General features: G+C 43.3%; 1 protein-coding gene across 1 annotated transcript in view; it reads left to right on the top strand.

Moving 5' to 3' along the window:
* The window catches only part of myo1g (myosin IG), a 46,475-nt gene extending 36,299 nt beyond the window's left edge, over positions 1–10,176 (top strand). Inside the window, exon 25 of the mRNA XM_079367753.1 lies at positions 9,153–10,176. Within this exon, the coding sequence (XP_079223879.1) occupies positions 9,153–9,312 (160 nt within the window). The 3' untranslated portion in view covers positions 9,313–10,176. The remainder of the gene's footprint in view (positions 1–9,152) is intronic.
* Positions 10,177–17,432: the final 7,256 nt, after the last annotated feature.

Raw genomic sequence — 17,432 nt, 5'->3', positions numbered from 1 at the left:
TGTGTGCTCAGCTCGCTCATCCCAGATCCCCGGTGAGGCTTTTGTGGGTTTTACGAGTCTCAGACTTTTGGTCTGAATTTGGGGTCCTATGGGGGGGGGGGGTATCTCAGTTACTGGGGTCCTTGCAGCAGCTGTGCGGCTCTGCGCGGGGTGCAGCGAGCGTCGCAGAGGAGGTCGACCATCAGGGGAGTCGGTTTCAGCTCTCCGCCTGTCTTTGTGCCACCATCTGCAGTGAATGGAGGAGGGGTCGCGACCTCAACCAGGCTACTTTTGAGACAAAGTCAGGGGCGAGCCCGAGTGTGTGAGAGCATGTGTGCGAGGGGGAAGAGGAGAATGACAACAACACACACACACACACACACACACACGCTCCTCTTGTGCTTCCTTCTGTCAGGAAGTGAGATTCCAATGAGACGATGAGAGTCACGCGCATGTCATTTTTGTTTATGAGGTCTGGAGACGAGTCAGAGGAGGAAACAGTGAATGGAACGATTGTAATTCCTGCCGTTTTTTTCCCCATCCGTGTAGTTCAAACAGGAGAGTGACGATCAGTGTGTGTTTACAGCTGAGAGAGTCGGGAGGTGCCAGTTGTGAGTCTTGTTTGAAAGTGGGTCAGTGGAGGCAGCGTTCAAGGCACAAGGTAGAAATCCGACTTCAAAGCGGCTCCGTGTTGGCGTCGAGGATGGCGAAGACAAGCTGTCTGGTTTCCCGTCATGTCACATCCATCTCCGGCGCCCTCAGTGAAGCGCGCTCCTCTTTATCCTGTGTCAACCTCCTCATCCCTCTCTCTCTTCTGCTTTCTCCTCCTGTCACCTGGGCCTGAGCTGTCAGTATGAATGAGCTGCGTGTGAGTGTGTGTGTTGGTATGTTTACATAGAGGCCGTGAGTGTGTGTGTGTTTGGAGGGGGGGGGGCTTCACTGACTCGTGGACCATCTGCTGGGACAGCTGGGGGAGTCGAGGCAGGATTTAGGGAATGATCTGCTCCGGCCTTAAAAGATTGAGGAGATTTCTGTGCTTTAAAGGTAATTTAGGGGTTTTAATTGATTACTGATCACTGACCCGAGCTGGAATAAAGTGAGTGACTATTTAAAACTTTCAGTCAAATCTCACAAAGGACGTTTGCTCACTGCATGTGGTCAGATTGTCAAATTGTGAAATCAGGACGGTGCATTAACAGTTTCAAAGTTGCCTTTGAAAATGTCCACATTCAGGAGTTGAAGTCAGATTTACACAATGTGTTTATTTAATTTGTCTCGTGCGCATGCAAACATCATCCATCATCACGCTCGGAGCCTCACAGGAACACACACTCAGCATCAAGCACAAGCTAGCTTGCAAAGCTAAATCACAACCAATGTTCCCTGACAGCTGGACGATGCAGCTGACGTTCCTCTCCTTCATAAGTGTGATGAAACAAGGCGATCAAACCGTTTGTTTTTCCCTGAATAAATGTGCCCGGACAGGGACAGACGTGTTGTTAGAAAAACACATGAACACACGCAGACGGTCGTTCCTTCCTCCTCTTCTGCACTTGTTTTGTATCCATGTTTCTTCTTCTATTCTGGGAAAGAGGAAAGTCATATTTTGATTTTCTCTCACCTCAGCTTCCTTCTTGTTTGTTTTCATTTGCTCCTCCAGCATCTCTCCTTCTCCGGTATTTTCTGCTCTTTTCTAAATCAGCACTTTCACTTATGAATATGGAGAGACCTGGGATGCCGTTGCATTAATAGCGATCTTCTGGGTCACCCCCGCCCTTCGCAGTGTAGCAGGAACAAACAGCAGATAAAAAAGATGTGATTTCATTAAGCTCAAAGCATATAAGTGAGTTAGTCTTGTGACGTGTGAGTAATGACCCACAGACACACACTGAGCTGTTACTGATGTCCAAGGACTTGCTGACTTTCGAGGTTGACCTCGTTAAGCGTCAACACTTTAAAACTGGTCCCTCTCGATTCTAAATTAACTTTATAGGTCGTGAAAGGCGTCATACGAAGCCTGAAATATCCTCCTCTGTCTCTTCGCCGCCCCCCTTTTCTCTTGCCTCCCTCAGAGGCTGTCCTCAATGTGCTCGTCTCTCGGTCGACGCTGCCGGCCGAGGCTACAGGAGACGCAGCTTCTGCTCGACTCTCCTCCATCAGTTTGTTCTCCTTCTGCTGTTCTGTGTCTTCTTTTGTGGGTTTTCTCTTCTTTATTCTGCTCTAGTTTTAGTTCTGGCAGTGTTTGAGTGCTGAGGCAGGTTTGATTGTATGCAACATGCGACAGTTTTTAATGTACATGGATGTAAATGACGTATATGAACGCTGACCTACTTCTGACACACCATGTGCTTCACTGATTCCGCCACATTAAAGCTGCTCGTCCCGCCTGTTGATTAAAAGCTTGTTATGTTCTGAAGTGTAATTGATTGACAGCCGTCAGCTGTAAATAATTAGGTCTCCACGTGAGAGTGCATTTTTATCTAAACACATTGAATTCCAGGAAATGCAGCAATTTGCAAATGGTGTTTTTCTGTGTCAGTCCTTCATGTTTTCCTGGTATGGACTTGTTGTGAGTCACAGTTTTCACGCCTTTATTAAACACATTAAGGTCACATAATTAGGTCAGACGTTAAAAAAAAAAGTTTCACAACATGTTATTCATGAATCCAATCACTGTTAATGAGAAACGGGGTCAAATGATAAAACGAATTCTTCGATGTATGCTATACTGACCGTGTAGAGCTGGAAGGGCCTACATGTACCATGATGCATTGTGTGTAAGCTATGCTGGTCTTGACTTGCATTTCCTCAGAGGAATAGTCTGACTGTATCCCAGACAGCCAAACCCTGAGCATGCCATCATCTGCACTTTTTTCTTTTTGTAGTTCCTGCTTGATAGCTCGTTTAAAAACTACAACTCCAAGCTCAAACAGCCTGAAGTCGGTCCAAGTCACCAACTAGGTCAGTGTTAGATTTTGCAGCTTTTTCGTATCTGAACCCTAAAGACACAGGAAACATCAGCAACAACTTTCAGGGCTTTTTCACACTGAACACTGTGAGCTCCCGGCTGCCCTGCAGCTGTGCACGTCTTCAAAAACACAAATCTGCCAGGTCACAAGATGTTGTTGGAATAATATTATCTCATGTTATATCAGAACTGGCATCAGCTTCAATTCATTTAAAAAACAAATTACTTCCTATTTGGCCAATTAAGAAATACACCATCATAATCATTCTTTGCCATAACTGCTTATTTTCCTCTTTTCTGCTGTTTACTCGTTGTTGTTGTTCTTTGCTTTCTTTCATATTTTCAGTTTGTTTTTAGCTGCTCTTACATGTGCTTGGACTGCTTTAATAACTTGTTTTTGTGATGCATGTTACCCGTTAGGAGAAATACTCGACAAGCCCCTCGGGGTTTAGTTGGCTTCTCAAGCACATTTCTTTCAGTGCATGAAATAAAATGTAAAATAAAAACAGCATGAACGGTCAAGTATGGGATCAACAGCAGTGACGACCAAGCCAAACGCTGAACTCAAGGATTAAAAAGCCAGTGTGGATAAGTTGAGCGTCTCCATGCGCTTTGTTGGGCTTCGTTTTAAGGAGAGGGGTGAAATGGAAACCGTTTTCCAGGTAACACAGATTTCGCAGAAAGCTTGAGGCAGACTTAACGGCTACAGAGGAGGTGTCGTGAATATGATGTGGAGGATTAACCGAGGTGACGGGCAGGTTGGGAAACATCAAACATGTAACGACCAAATCAGTGACAGAACACGCTACTTCCTGGCAAGCTCATTCCTGCAAATTCAACTCCCAAACTCTTGACTGTGGAGGAACAGCACACATGAAGACGTCCCGTTTGTGCCTCCTGCCCCGTCGTTCAATCTCGTGGACTTTCTGTTGGAGCTTCTCAAAGGCTCCTGGACGCGCTCGCAGAGCCCGCTACTGACCTCGAAAGAACCGCTCCATCATCAAAAGGCCTCTTTGTGGTTTCAAACGCTGCACACGTGGTGCCTCCCGCTCGACCTCAGAGTGCAACAAATGGATTTCTCAAAGACGTCTTCATTTTTTACAACAGTCAACGAGGAGGAGATGAAAAGTTTTCCTCTTTAAAAGCACTTGTTTGTCTCTCAGCTGAAGATCTTTGGATGGATATAACTCTGCCCGTCCAATGGCCTGCTTTGAAGTGAAACCAATGTTACGGCTGCATTAAAAAAAAAACCCCGAGAGTGATCCAGCATGTCCTATCATTTATAATCGATCAGATGAGGCGTGTGGCGTCATGCTCTGCGTGCTCCCTCACAGCCTCGTTGATTCGACTCCACCTCAGAAACATGTCAGCCGTCATGAATGAGCCGTCTCTGAAGAAATGATTGAAGCATGCACTGATGTGTTTCATCACATTTTATGTTGCAAGACTGAACTGTTTTTTTTTTTTTTTTTTGCATCTTGAACTCCACTTCCGTCAGTCATATAAATCCCCCTTCATGCGTTAGCTCTGCTGTGTTTACAGAATGACTCATTTTTTCCCAGGATGCCCCCTGAGGAGACTCGAGACGCAGGGTGCAGCTGGTCGTGATAGGCCTGCTGTTTCTGATGACGTAGATGGTAATTGTAATGGATGAAATCGGCGATGATCAACACTATGACACAGCGCGTGCAGGTTGCCCAGCTTCAGCCCACGTTGCCCCCGCTGCTGGCTGAGCGATGGTTCAGGAGAGCAGGAGAGTTCATTAAGATTGAAAGGGGAAATGGCAGCAATGTTTTGGCAGGTTAGATTGGAGGAGAGAAGCTGAGGTTTAATCATGAAGGGTTTGGGCTCTGTTGGATAGAAATCAACAGATGAGTGTGAGACAGCTCCTCTTTTTGATTTAGGATATGTTTAAAACGTTTTTTTTCTTGTGTCAATTTTATTTGCAGCTAAATAAACATCGTATTTGTCCCCATAATTTACAGTAAAGCTAGTCATCCACTATGGTTAGCTTAGCGTAGCATGAAGAAACAGTTGGCTTGGCTCTGTCCAAAGGTAACTAAACCTCTCTGCCCAAATCTCACCAATAAACACCTTTTATCTCTTTGGTTTAATCCGTACAAAACCTGATTTAAAAGGGCTTTTGTGCTGAAATATTTCCTGGCTGAGCTCAGTTGTTGCACGAAGAACCTGCCAAGAACGGGCCAAGAAATAGTGCGGCACGAGACGAGCGGAAAACCCACAAGTTGGCAGTTTTTACACTGTTTTTGTGCGCGCGCACACACACACACACACACACACACACACACACACACAAAGGTATTCATCGAAGAGCTTTAGAGGTGCTGCTTGGTGGAATTGATTTTGGTTTGACAGAACCAGTCGAACAGTTTCCAGTCTTAATAATAAGCTAAGCTAACTTGCTGCTTACAGACTCTTATCTGCTGAACAGATAAGAACATGCTAATGATCTTTTCATCGACCTCTGCATAAAGAGTCACGATCAATTTCTCCAAAATGTCCGACTCTTTGTTTTAAACTGCGTGGCATTACATGAACATAGTCATGATTTGTTGTTGAATCTGAGCACTTTAGTACACAATAGTTCAGCTCATAACTTCATATCAGGATATCTCATGTTCAGAGATATTGCTTTTGTTTATAGTCAGGGGCGTGTCCAGACTGTTTGGACCAACTGGGCCAATAACATTTCAAGGGGGAGCCGGTGCCACCCCGAGCAACCCCCCTTAAAGCACCCCTGTATATAGAGCACAGTAGTCCGAGTCTTGAATTGTATTGTATGTGCTTCTGCAAGTACACAATGACATATAACACAATGTGATACATCTTTCACTCGCTGATCTCTCCATAGCTGACAACAATACCGGTAACCATGCAAATGTTGTTGTTGCTAACCCAAAAATGTCAAACATCGCCTGTTTGCCGAGGGTATTAGGCTGCTTCCTGTTTGAGATTATTTCTATTATAATGATATAACTGGTATATTAAAGATCAGTAAACGAACATGTGACAACACGGATTTAATATATCCAACATTAACAAAAAAAACCCAGGAGAATTAGAATGTGTGTGTGTGTGTGTGTGTGTGTGTGTGTGTTTCTCAGGATAAATCCAAAGTATATGGAACGGGTTATTGCGGTTTTAACCGCCTTAAACTACTTGGTTAAATCAGGAAACAGTTGTGGTCGAGGTTAAAGGGATTGTCGGGCTGAGGCAGGATGAAAATCCTGGTGTCTGGTGTCAAACACCCACCCACACACACACACACACACACACACACACACACCCAAACAAACACCACCCTAACTTCTTCCGTCAGAGGTTTGGCTGCTCTTATCAGGGTCGTTCTACTTCCACTCTTGTTTGTTTGAGGCTCGTTGGTCATGAACATGTGAAAATGAAACGCTGCTTCTTGAATTTTCATCTTTGAAACATTTTCCAAATCAAAGACTTTTGGTTGTTTTCGCAGCTCTATATCGTGTTCGTTGCACGTTTGTGGTCTGTTTTTGATCAGACATGTTTGAACTTATTAAATTGTTGCTCGTCTCGTACAGCCTCTCCTCCTCCTTTCGCAGCAGAAAGTTGCACATTTCTGCACCGCAGGCCTTCGCCGCCTCTCATCGGCTGTCCTCAGGCTCAGCCAGAGGCTTCCTCCCAAACACGCTCTGCCGGTGTCGGGTTTCTCTTGTGGTAGCCGACACGATGAGATCAGTTATCGCGCACAAATCCAAACCCAGTGGAGGTCAGTGGGTTTGTGTCTGCCACATCAGGTCCGGACAGCTGCTTTGAGGGGTTCAGGAAGGCGCGGGTTGAGGCTGACGAAGGGGCCAAGCGTGTGGGGGGGGGGGGGATGCAGCAAGGCCACACCTGTTGGACTGACTTATGATGAGCTGAGACAGATTTGGAAACAGGACTGAGTTTAAAACTAAGAAGATGAGAACAAGAGAAAGATGTGACTTAAATCTGAAGTGTAAAATACATTTTGTTTTGAAACGCTTTGAAAATCGGAGCGTTGGCTTCATCTTACCAAGCTTTACACCTGGTTTGTCTTCTCCAGAAAATCAGCAAATGTTATGTTGGGTTTGGTTATTTGTCAAGAAATTCCTCTTTCTCTCCGTCTCGAGTGTGCATGTTACCTGATTCGTTTCTTATTTAGTGGTTCTTGTTGAAGTAAATGCAAAGTAGGAGGCATTAAAGCGACAGAGGAGCCACATTTACTTTTGATTGTGCACCAGATGTGATGGATTCTGCCCCAAAAACACGTGCTGGTTTTTTTTTTTTTTTTATCAGGCGGACGCAGCAGGCTGGAGTGCCTGCGAGATCTCTCCTTGATGCATATGTATGTAAGAGAAGACGGTTTGAATAATAAGAGGAGACGTGTTAGCACAGGATGATTATGTATTCTGCAGGATTTACTGAGGTCATGCTGTTTCAGACTTCAGTCTTGTTTCGCTTCGGAAAAGGAAGCATGAAAAAAGTAGCACGAGTAAATGAAGTGGAGTTAGAGAGCAGCCAGTCTTTGGATCTGATGTGGACGAATCTCTGCATGGTTATGAACCAGACTTAAAATCATATTGATGCTCTATGGCTGTTAGGACACTGATAGGAAACAATAGGATCAAGCTTATGTTGGCGTTGACACTCTCTCGTGTTGCACGCTGTGGCTCGTGCACTCTACCAAAAGAGCACGCTTGACTGTAGGTTATTTTGAGAGTCCATCCTTAGTAAGCACTTACTTACATTTTTCATTAGTGTCAATAAAAACCCATTTATAGGTAGAAACCTTGAGGTGAAGCAGACTTACTGGTGAACAGGCATCAGTCGCGACTGGATTGGCTGAGAAAGTGGGCGAGCGGGGGGATAAAGAGAGAGAGAGTTGGTCAGAGACGGGCAGACGTACAGGAACAGTAACAACAACATCAGATAATACAGATAAATGTATTGACCCATTGGAGGAACCTGACCCCTCGGTTTGGACTAATCTACCTAAAGAAGTCAAAACGCTCCACCAACCATCGATCCATCGTTTAAGCGTGCAAAATGTAACTGTAGAAAAGGTACGTTTACTTTTATCAGGTATAGCTCAACCTCGACTGGAAGTACTTAACGCTCATGCTATTTGTACTTGTGCTAAAGTGAAAAAGCTAAGTGTCAGCTCTAAAGCTCAGATTTCCACCTATCTGTCTGATGCTCTTACCTGCTGTCTCTACTAAACTAGATTGCCAGCACAGTTGCATAACAGACAGGGATTATGTAATCTGCATAAATTAAATCACCTTTTTAACAGTGAGACTTCCTCAGCTGTGATTTTCAGCCATGTTTTTGAAGCGGAGCAGTCAGTCTGTGGAGAACAGGACACTGACACTTTAGGCTGTTGTTGCCAAAGTTGGCAGACAGTTGCCAGGTTGGCTTATATACACGAGCCAGCCCTGCTTATCAGTCACATTATCAGCATTCAAAGGCGTCCACAAATAGCTGTTCAGCAAATATTGCTCTGCATCTGCTTTCTGAAGCCTTTACATCGAGTTCAAACAAAGTGCAAACGAGCCAATCTGAGGAGAAACAACGTCACAGGCGGAAATACATCAAACGCGTTCTCCTGGGAGTGAGGCTGTGACGTAGATGGATCAGTGCACGCCGCACAGACAAGGGTTTGGTGGAGAAGTGGAGACGCTGCATCAACGCTGAAGCTGCAGGATCGCAAAGGGCCGAGGGGAAGCGGTCACTTCGCAGTGGATCATCTTCAGCTGACGGTGCAAAGTCACACTTCCTGGTCCGAGCTGTCGGCTGCGCGATCAGATGTGTTACGCCAAAACACCTTCACCACGGACGCCAGTGTCAGTGCGAGCACTTCGAAATCATGCAGCAGTAGGATGAAGTGTGAAAAGAGCAACGACAAACGAGGAAAATCCTCTTTTTGTCTCTGAGAATTTGTGGAAGCTTAAGAGATGTTTTAAGGTTTTTAGAAGAGTTTGTGCAGAATATGTTTTGAACTTGTTTTGAAATCACAAAGACAAATTGATGGGTAATGAAACAGAAAAGCACAGTGTCTTTTGAATTCTCTTGGACCCTGGTGTTAGTTTGGGATTAGAGGTGAAATTTGCGATTGTATGTCGGAATAATTGTTTAAAATCCTAAATCTGACAGGAAAAGTAAAACAAAAACGTTTTTTTTTCTCTTTCAGAACCAGGAAGGTCCCGTTTCCTGTCAAGGTTTGCCGCGCCGTGCAGGTCCACATGCGAGGAAAACCAAAGAGCGTCACGGTGGAAACCAAACCGGGCCAGACCAACTCAGATTTCAAGAAGGCTCGAGATGGTTTCATCCTCTTCGTCCCGGCTAACTAACGAGTGAAACCACCAAACAGCAGTCTGAGCCGAGGACCTGAACCAGACGTGTTTACATCTGAACTGGTTTCGACAGTCGGAGAGCTGCATTTATACGCAAATGTAAATCTATGAATTCAAGAGGATGTTTTTAAAGTTAGCTGTAAATGAGCCAGAAGTGTTTCGATGTATTCGTAAAAAGTTCTAAAGTGTTACCAGAAACAGAGTTGCTGGAAGAGTCTGCTTTTCCTCGTCCTGAGCTTCAGGAAGTCATGTTGCACTGGACAATTACTTCACCTACTCTTCATTTTTGGAGGCTAATTTTGAGAAATGTTTATCATGTTTGTGCAGAGACTTAAGACGATGTGCCTAAAACGATGATGCTGTTTCTAAATGTGATGTAGCTGCAAAAAGTAGTTAAAGGAGCAGTATGTAACTCTGACACCTAGTGTTTAAAATATGAACTGCAGCCACAATTCACAACATTGGAGAGAGCCGCCTCCCCGCCCTTTCTCCTCCCCGATGCTCACACAGGCTGCCATGCTGCGAACGCTGAAGCTTCAGCGTTTAGCCAGCTCTAACCTCTCTCCAGTTTTAAAAAGCATCTCCAATATTGATCGTAATTTGAGCACATTTCGGCTCTTTTGAAACATGCAGATTCTTTTTTTATGTAGTAAATATAATGGTCAATTAAAGGTAGGAGGAACATGGGACAGGAACATATACATGCACTTTTTGAATGACATAATTGTACATCACAATGCATGCTCGTATATTTTTTTACTTTGAATTATTTTTTTTGCAACATTTTGATGTCTGAAGTAATGAGAAGTGGAAAAAGAAGGACTATAGTCGGAGAAAATAAATTATTCAAGATTTACTGAAGCGAGTTCTCTTTGTGTTAATTTCCTCCCAATGCTTCCACGCATGAACAGACAGCATGCTCTAATGTGTCTCCAGATAAGACTGCATTATGCCCTGATTTAAATAAGTTCTCCTCACATGTGCTTTGAAGGATGAAAATGTGAATGAAATAAATCAGGATTCCTTCAGTACCCCGTGTTTGTTCAGAGACGAAATCCCAAACAAATACAATCTACAGTATCAGCATCAGCCCTGGTGTTTGTGCTGACGCTACACACACACACACACACACACACACACACACACACACACTATTAGGACCTTCAGTCAAGCTGTCTTGTCAACAGGAGCTTCGGACTCTGTGACGCAAGAGCTGTTTCCTCTCTGGTCCCTTTGGTGTCCTCCGGTTCAGATCAGCTGGTTTGATAAGCACGCTGACACTGCAGGCAGCATTCTTACAGGATTTATAAAGAATGAGCTTTCAAGCCTTTGTAAATAAAGATGTCCAGTGCATGTCAAAGTATTGTTTTGAGTCAATAATAGCAAATAAATAAATGTTCTAGCACCTTATGAGGCAAAATAACATACAGATTTAGTTTATCTGCCTCATTTTCAAGAGTGCTGTAATAATTATTTTCTTGTTGTTCGTTACAGAGATGATATTTGATCAACACATTGAGTCTAAGATTTGCAGAGTATTTATAATGTAACATGTATGTTGATTACAAAGTGTGAATTGATTATCATGCTAGAAACTTGGTCAAGTTTGCTAGCTTGCTGTCCAATAGCTTGTCGTGCTATTTCAGTAGCTTAATGATGGCTAATGTTAGCATCATTAAGACAAGGTAAAAAAAAAAACTTAATGAGTAACTTAAGTTAAGAATTTGAAAAATAAATAAAAAATAGATCACCTACTTTGATTTAAGAAGCAACGTTTCCGTCTCAGATCTCGCTGTTTGTAGTTTTAGTTACAACATTCAGACTTTCCGAACTGGAAACACGTGAACACACTGAAGTCGGAAGAGTGACTTCCCAACTCATAAAGTGGAACCATCCGAGGAGCACCTGAATGAAGCGTCAGTCACAAACACATTCATGACACAGGTGATCGTGATCTCCATGATTGAGAGTCAAGCTGCACTCAGGTCAAAGCAAACTGAGGCAGAGCTGGAAAACATCGTCTGATACTCTGTGGGACAAACCATGAACGGAAACGTTTCAGCGTTCTCTTCTTCCTGGAGCTTCGTTACCAACGAGCAAGTCAGTCGAACTGTTGATGAATCTTTCTAAGCTTCTCGCTGTTGTCGGCTAATTTAGGATCAAGCAGAGATGAGGAGCAACAGAGCACAGTAAGCTCACACCTTTCACACTCTAGACCTCCATAGATGTTTTTTTTAGCAGTCCCATCTCGACTCATGTGACGTCACTTGAGACAATGAATTTGTTTTTACACACCTCAAAGAAATATTAAGATTGAAATACTCCTCACATTTAGGGTTTTTCTATTTCTGGCTCTTTGAGTTTGGACTGCACTCTTCGTATCTCAGTGAACATTTGAGTCGTCTGGGAGCTTAGTTCCTGTTGTCCGCCACCAGTTTTCATCCCTCTCTCCCTTCGCTGACCTGTTAGTGCGACTTAGAGCCGGCCCGCTCGCGCTGTGACGCCACTTTCACTGCTCTCTGACACACTCCCTGCTGTGATTCCCCTCAAATCTCTGTGTGCTCTGTAATACTCTGAGTGTGTGTGTGTGTGCACACAAGCGTGTCAATGTTGGCTCATTTCTGGTGAGAGGGATTTTTTTTACAATGTAGGGAACATAATGTTCTGTGTTTTTTCTGCATAATTTACATCAGCAAAAATCTCTCTTTTGAATCTAACTCGTTGACTATAAGGAATAAAATCACCACTGTGCTGTTTATGTGCAGCACATTCACACCTTTCAGAGTCAATTTGACACATTTGAGGCGTGTAGAAAACAAATATACATCATAATATGAAGGCAGGGTCTGTTAATAAGAATCTCTGCAGATATAATGCATATCATGCACTTCTGTTTTTTGCACCCTGCTGTGTATTTTCAACTATGCATATATTTACAGTAGTCTTTCTATGGAAGCCCGAAGCGGACAGACGTCAACACATTTATTTATGTCATTATCTTCTGTTAACGAGTACATTTTAAGTTGTTTCCTCAACATCTCAAATTAAAACTTGTTTTCTCATGATAACAGAATTAATTTCTGGCAATCTAGAAGACAATCCAACAGGCCGGTCACAGTGATGGGCCAGACCCTGATGTGTCACACAGCCATCGTCCACATGAATGAGGTGAGTTTAAACTGTTTGTTTTGTACTTTTGCAACTCTGGCAGTAAGAGATCAATAAGTCAATAAGTCAATAATCAATAAGTCACCATCATAAATAGAAATGATCTGTTTCAAGGGAAAACAGAGTAAGTAAGATTTTAGATGCTCGTCTGCTTTGGGTTTACATGAACGCCTCTGAATATCTATATAGTTTCTGTAGCTTGAAGTTAAACAGACAGAAGTAGCAGAAGAAGCAACACAAGCGCACAATACGACTATAATACGAACATTTGCCTTTATATTATGCTACGTCTCGTCTCGACTCTCCAGAACTTTAGGCAAGATAATCTTTGGAGTCATCAGATTTTCAGGCCTTCGCTGACTTTGGACAGGAGGCGGAAATCTGCTCTGATTTGTCTGACCCCTCTTTAAGTGACATGAAAACAGTTTCAATCAGCCGAATCCCTTCTCTAAATTGACGGTAATCAAAGCGTGTCTTCCCCTCTTTCTTTTGAAGCGGTCCTGTTCCACTGTGTGAGCACAATGCCGCTCTCAGTTTGTCGCGTGAGTGTGACACAGCTCGGAGCCCGAGGCAGCACTTATCAGCTCGTCATGAAGCCGCCCTGAGACATCCCTTTTTTTTAAAGCGCTTTGACACCAATTCACACCTATATTCTTGTAACTCGTGGTGGTTCTTACATCACTGGACTGCGACCTTAATGACCCACAGGTGACATCGACAAGTGAACGACACACAGGAGGTTAAAAGAGCCTGATTGGGGCGAGGGGAGGGGGGACATACGATCCTGCACGAGAGGTGAAATGACCTTTAAAAAAACGTTTATCTTTGTGTTTTTAAAGAACTTATAAATTCTACTCTACTGACTTGGAATGACTTTGTAAATGTTGCAAGGATACAAACGTATCATATCCCATTTTGAGCCTTTCCTATGTCTGAAAAATGCCCATTACCCAGAATGCTCTCTGTGCTAAGGGTTCTGGTCTGCCTTGACTCCAGAGCTGTGCAGCAACACTTTAAATCTTCAGTGCTTTTAGTTATTGGAGTTATTCTGAGCTCTCATTAGTCGGAGTAAACCTCCAGCAGAAATAACCTTCCTCCTCACATCTCTCGTGTCCTATTTCGACGGCACGTTGTCTTCACAAACAAAGTTAATTGTGATCTAATTTCACGTCTGCGTTGGTCAGAGGGGCTCACCACTTCCTGGCACAGTTCACATTCTGCTTAATAAGAAAATCCGAATCCTCGCTGCAGCTGCTGAAGGAACTCGTGCTCGAGCGAATGTCCGAGATTTATTTATTGAAATGTTCCAAACAACAGCTGCTGACTGATGTTTGTTTCCGTGGAGACTCTGTGTCGGACAAATCTGTTGTTTCCGCCCTGCAGGGAGAGCGACTCGGCTGCTCCCCGACAAACTGGACACCACAGCTCTTCTCCCAGTTACAGCTCCACCAATCAGATTACTCGCTGACCCCATGTAGCAGCCCATCATATTCACTCAGAAACACGGATTATGGAATACACAGAAATGTATATGTTGTGTAATCCTTTTAATCATTAATCTTAAAAGCATGATTTATTCATTTAGGGTGATATACTTTTTTTTTTTTTTTTAAATTGAAGATTTAAAGTATCCTCTTCATGTAAGTAAGTAAAGCTTTATTTAAATAGCACTTTTTAAAACATGTTACAAAGTGCGTAACACAACAAGGAAATAGAACGAAATAGGGAAAACAAGGACTATGTCTGATTAAACATTTTCTTCACACATACACAGTTAATCCTCAAATCAAAAGAGGAATACAAGAATATATTTTACTGGCACAGATTTATTCTGCCTCTTTTGTTTCGTTTCCATCAAACTGTGATGGGCTTAGCGTGACGGCTGCTTTTCTATTCCGACTAAAGTGCCACAATTATTTCCCCAATTGTTTCCTCATCACATTCACAGCCGCTGCACGCTGCCAGGCTTTTCTTTTCCCATAATTCTTCAAATCATTTTCCTCTCTGACAGCTCAGATCTCATCCCTCAGTGCTGTGAAGGGCCTGTGGATGAAAAGTACACTTGCAGACAGTCTAGCAGACAAAAACCCCAATATTGCAATCAATCCAGTAGTTAGAATGTACGTGCATGTAAATCAATTCTAATAGGTTTTCATCCGACGTTTGTTTTGCATTATGATGAAGTTTCTCCTTGCTTTGCTGCACAAATAAGATTCTACTTCTTCTAATCTAATTTATCAGATCTGGCAATTGTTGATGCAATCACTTAAAGAGCGATGCAATTCCATTACAAAAAGACAGGCACCTGGTCAGGCTCCGTTTGGAGATTAGCAGCCCTGCAGCGGGGATTTGGTAATGAGTTGGAGGGGATTTACCAGTGGGAATATAATATGTGGCCCAGAGCTGCTGTGTCCCCCCCCCCCCTTTAAATCCTCTCAGAGCAGATCGGCCACTAGTTTGGGTGAGCGCTGCAGGTTTTCCAGTGTGTCTCCGTCATCAGCTCGAGGGGAGGTCACATGCTGGAGATTACAGTAACATGAGGGGGGAGATTGGTTTTTACTTTGGCTCACTCTGAATCAACATGCCGTCAGCCTGAATGCTTACTAATCAGGAAATATTTCAAAAACTAGAGCACTTAAACTGATTTTTTTTTTCTTTTTGAGTAGCGACACTAAAGTCCAACATACAAACTGCTGTCAAAGCATGTTGAATATATTATCTGTGGAGGAAGAACACATCCAACCATTTACTTCAGAGAACATAGCAAACAAACTTTTACAGAAATACTTAATGACTTCTGAAAGGGCTGCATTCAAAACTAGTGTCTTCTGGCATTTTTGCCTGCGTATTAACATGTGCTTTATTAATATGCATTATCTCCTTCCGAAATAAACTGCATTGAAAATGTATCTTTAACATATAGTATTAATAATATTTCATGAAACACAGCTACATATTAACGCTCTTGAGGAGAGCTGGATGAGAATACTGAAACAGTCAAAACTAAGCTAGCAACACCAGATCACCCGGCTGCCATCAGGCCTCAGTGTACACAACGCGTTAACTCATATCCCTATATGTACAAAATCTGATAAAAATATTGTCTATCGATTTAAGAACAAATAACTTGGCTACATGTAAACGGGTCTTTTATTTTGTAGCTGTTTGTCGAGGAGCTAGTTTTCACTTGACTATACGCATCATATATTTTACGTACGTGTGAGTCTGAAATTGAATGTTTGTGAGACTGCCTCCTAGTTTAAGCACTCCATGAAGCTTTAATGAGACCTCTGATTGCTCTTCACAGAATTAGTCGTCCCCTTAGAGTCCTCTGGAGTCCCCTTCGGCGTTGTCCTTCGCCCGCTACTTATGGGTGAATGGCTGAGTGAACCATCTGTTCACACAGTCAGGACGTGCCAGCAGGCTTCTGCTCTCCAAGGTCCCAAACTGTACTCATGATCTGTAAAGAATCCCGGAGTGGAGACTGACCCTGCTATCAGATGATGTGAGGGCATCTGCAGCACAGACTCTGAACTTATCTCACTGCAGTTAGAAGTCTTGTAATCTAAAGTTTGACGGCACCATTCAGCCAGAATGTCAGATTAAGAAAAAAAAAGTCAAATATATCATGTAGGAAAATGGGGATGTTACTGTAGTTTGTAAATGTTCTGTTTTCCAAACAAGCGTAGCAAACCAAAAACTGCATGCAAACAAAATGAAATCAGTTTTGGGATTAATGTTTTGCAGCTTGCAGTGTGGAATTTTTGCCCTTTCCAGCTCGGCTTTCTTCAGCCAGAAGTGACCCAGTTTGGGACTGGAGAGGAGAAACCTCAGACTAATTCATTAGCTTGTACCATGTAAGTCTGAGTCCCCTGATTGTAAGACCACCTCCCTTCTTCGAGAGGTGGCTCAGTGGTGAAGTCGGTTGACTCTTAAACACAAGGCCTGCGGTTTGATCCCCAGCTCCTGGGCAAGACACGTGACCCAAGTTTCTCCCACTGCTTTGTTGACGACGTGCGATTGTGTATGAATGGGATTAGAATTTAATGCACAGCTCGCTATATTATTTGTCTGAGCTGCCTGAAATATTCTCCCAAGGACTCCGACTGCTGATTTTCCAGATAAATGTATACTTAAGTTAACAGGCTGGAAACATTTTAGCTTTGTTAGTGTGTATGATATGACATAAAAGAGCTTTTATTGTGTTTCATCGTGGATGCTTAGTCCAAAAAAAAAAAAAAAGAGAGAAATCTGTAAAGTAACTGTCTGGTTGGAGACGTAGATTAACTCTTTCACTTTAGAAGATCACATTTCTAACACTATTACTTGTGTTTAGGTTATTTGGACTATGTATGTTCATATAAAGTCAAAGATTGTGCTGCAGAATATAAATATAAACTGTATATTTATTTTTTACATACGATTCAAAATGTAAGTCTAAAAAGTGACATCAGCTTCCAAACACAGCTTGAATCGATGTGGATGCCTTCTATAGGCAGCATTAGGCGGAGGGGGGGGGGGTTGGAGCACGTTAGATCCCAGAGGGCAGATAAAAGGCAGCGAACAGCAGCAGTCGAGGCTTTCAGAAAGCCGCTGGGAACACACTATAGAAGTGTGACACGGAGGCAGAGCGCCGGGTGATTTGTGTCCTCAGAGGACGGGGGAAAGCTGGAAAAGACTCAGTCAGGCTGCTGCAGCCATCTGCAGCGACTCCTCTTAATGTCATTTTATCTGTCCACTTTCTCCCTTTTTCCTCTTAATCAAAAGCATCCCCGCCTTCACCTCCCTCACCTCTCTGCCCTCTGAGGTGTCCCCAGCCTCTGCCACTGACCCCGGCTCGGACCGGCGCCATATGGTTTTCACCCGGCGGCCCTCTCAGTCCAGCATTGTGAGCAGATTATAAATGGCATTTTAAATAATCATTTTCCAATACCATCAGACTGAGAGAG

Source organism: Symphodus melops (genome assembly GCF_947650265.1).
Source record: "Symphodus melops genome assembly, chromosome: 18".
Taxonomy (NCBI): Eukaryota; Metazoa; Chordata; class Actinopteri; order Labriformes; family Labridae; genus Symphodus; species Symphodus melops.
The sequence above is the reverse complement of the archived record's forward strand: the minus strand, read 5'-3'. Positions and strand labels throughout refer to the sequence as shown.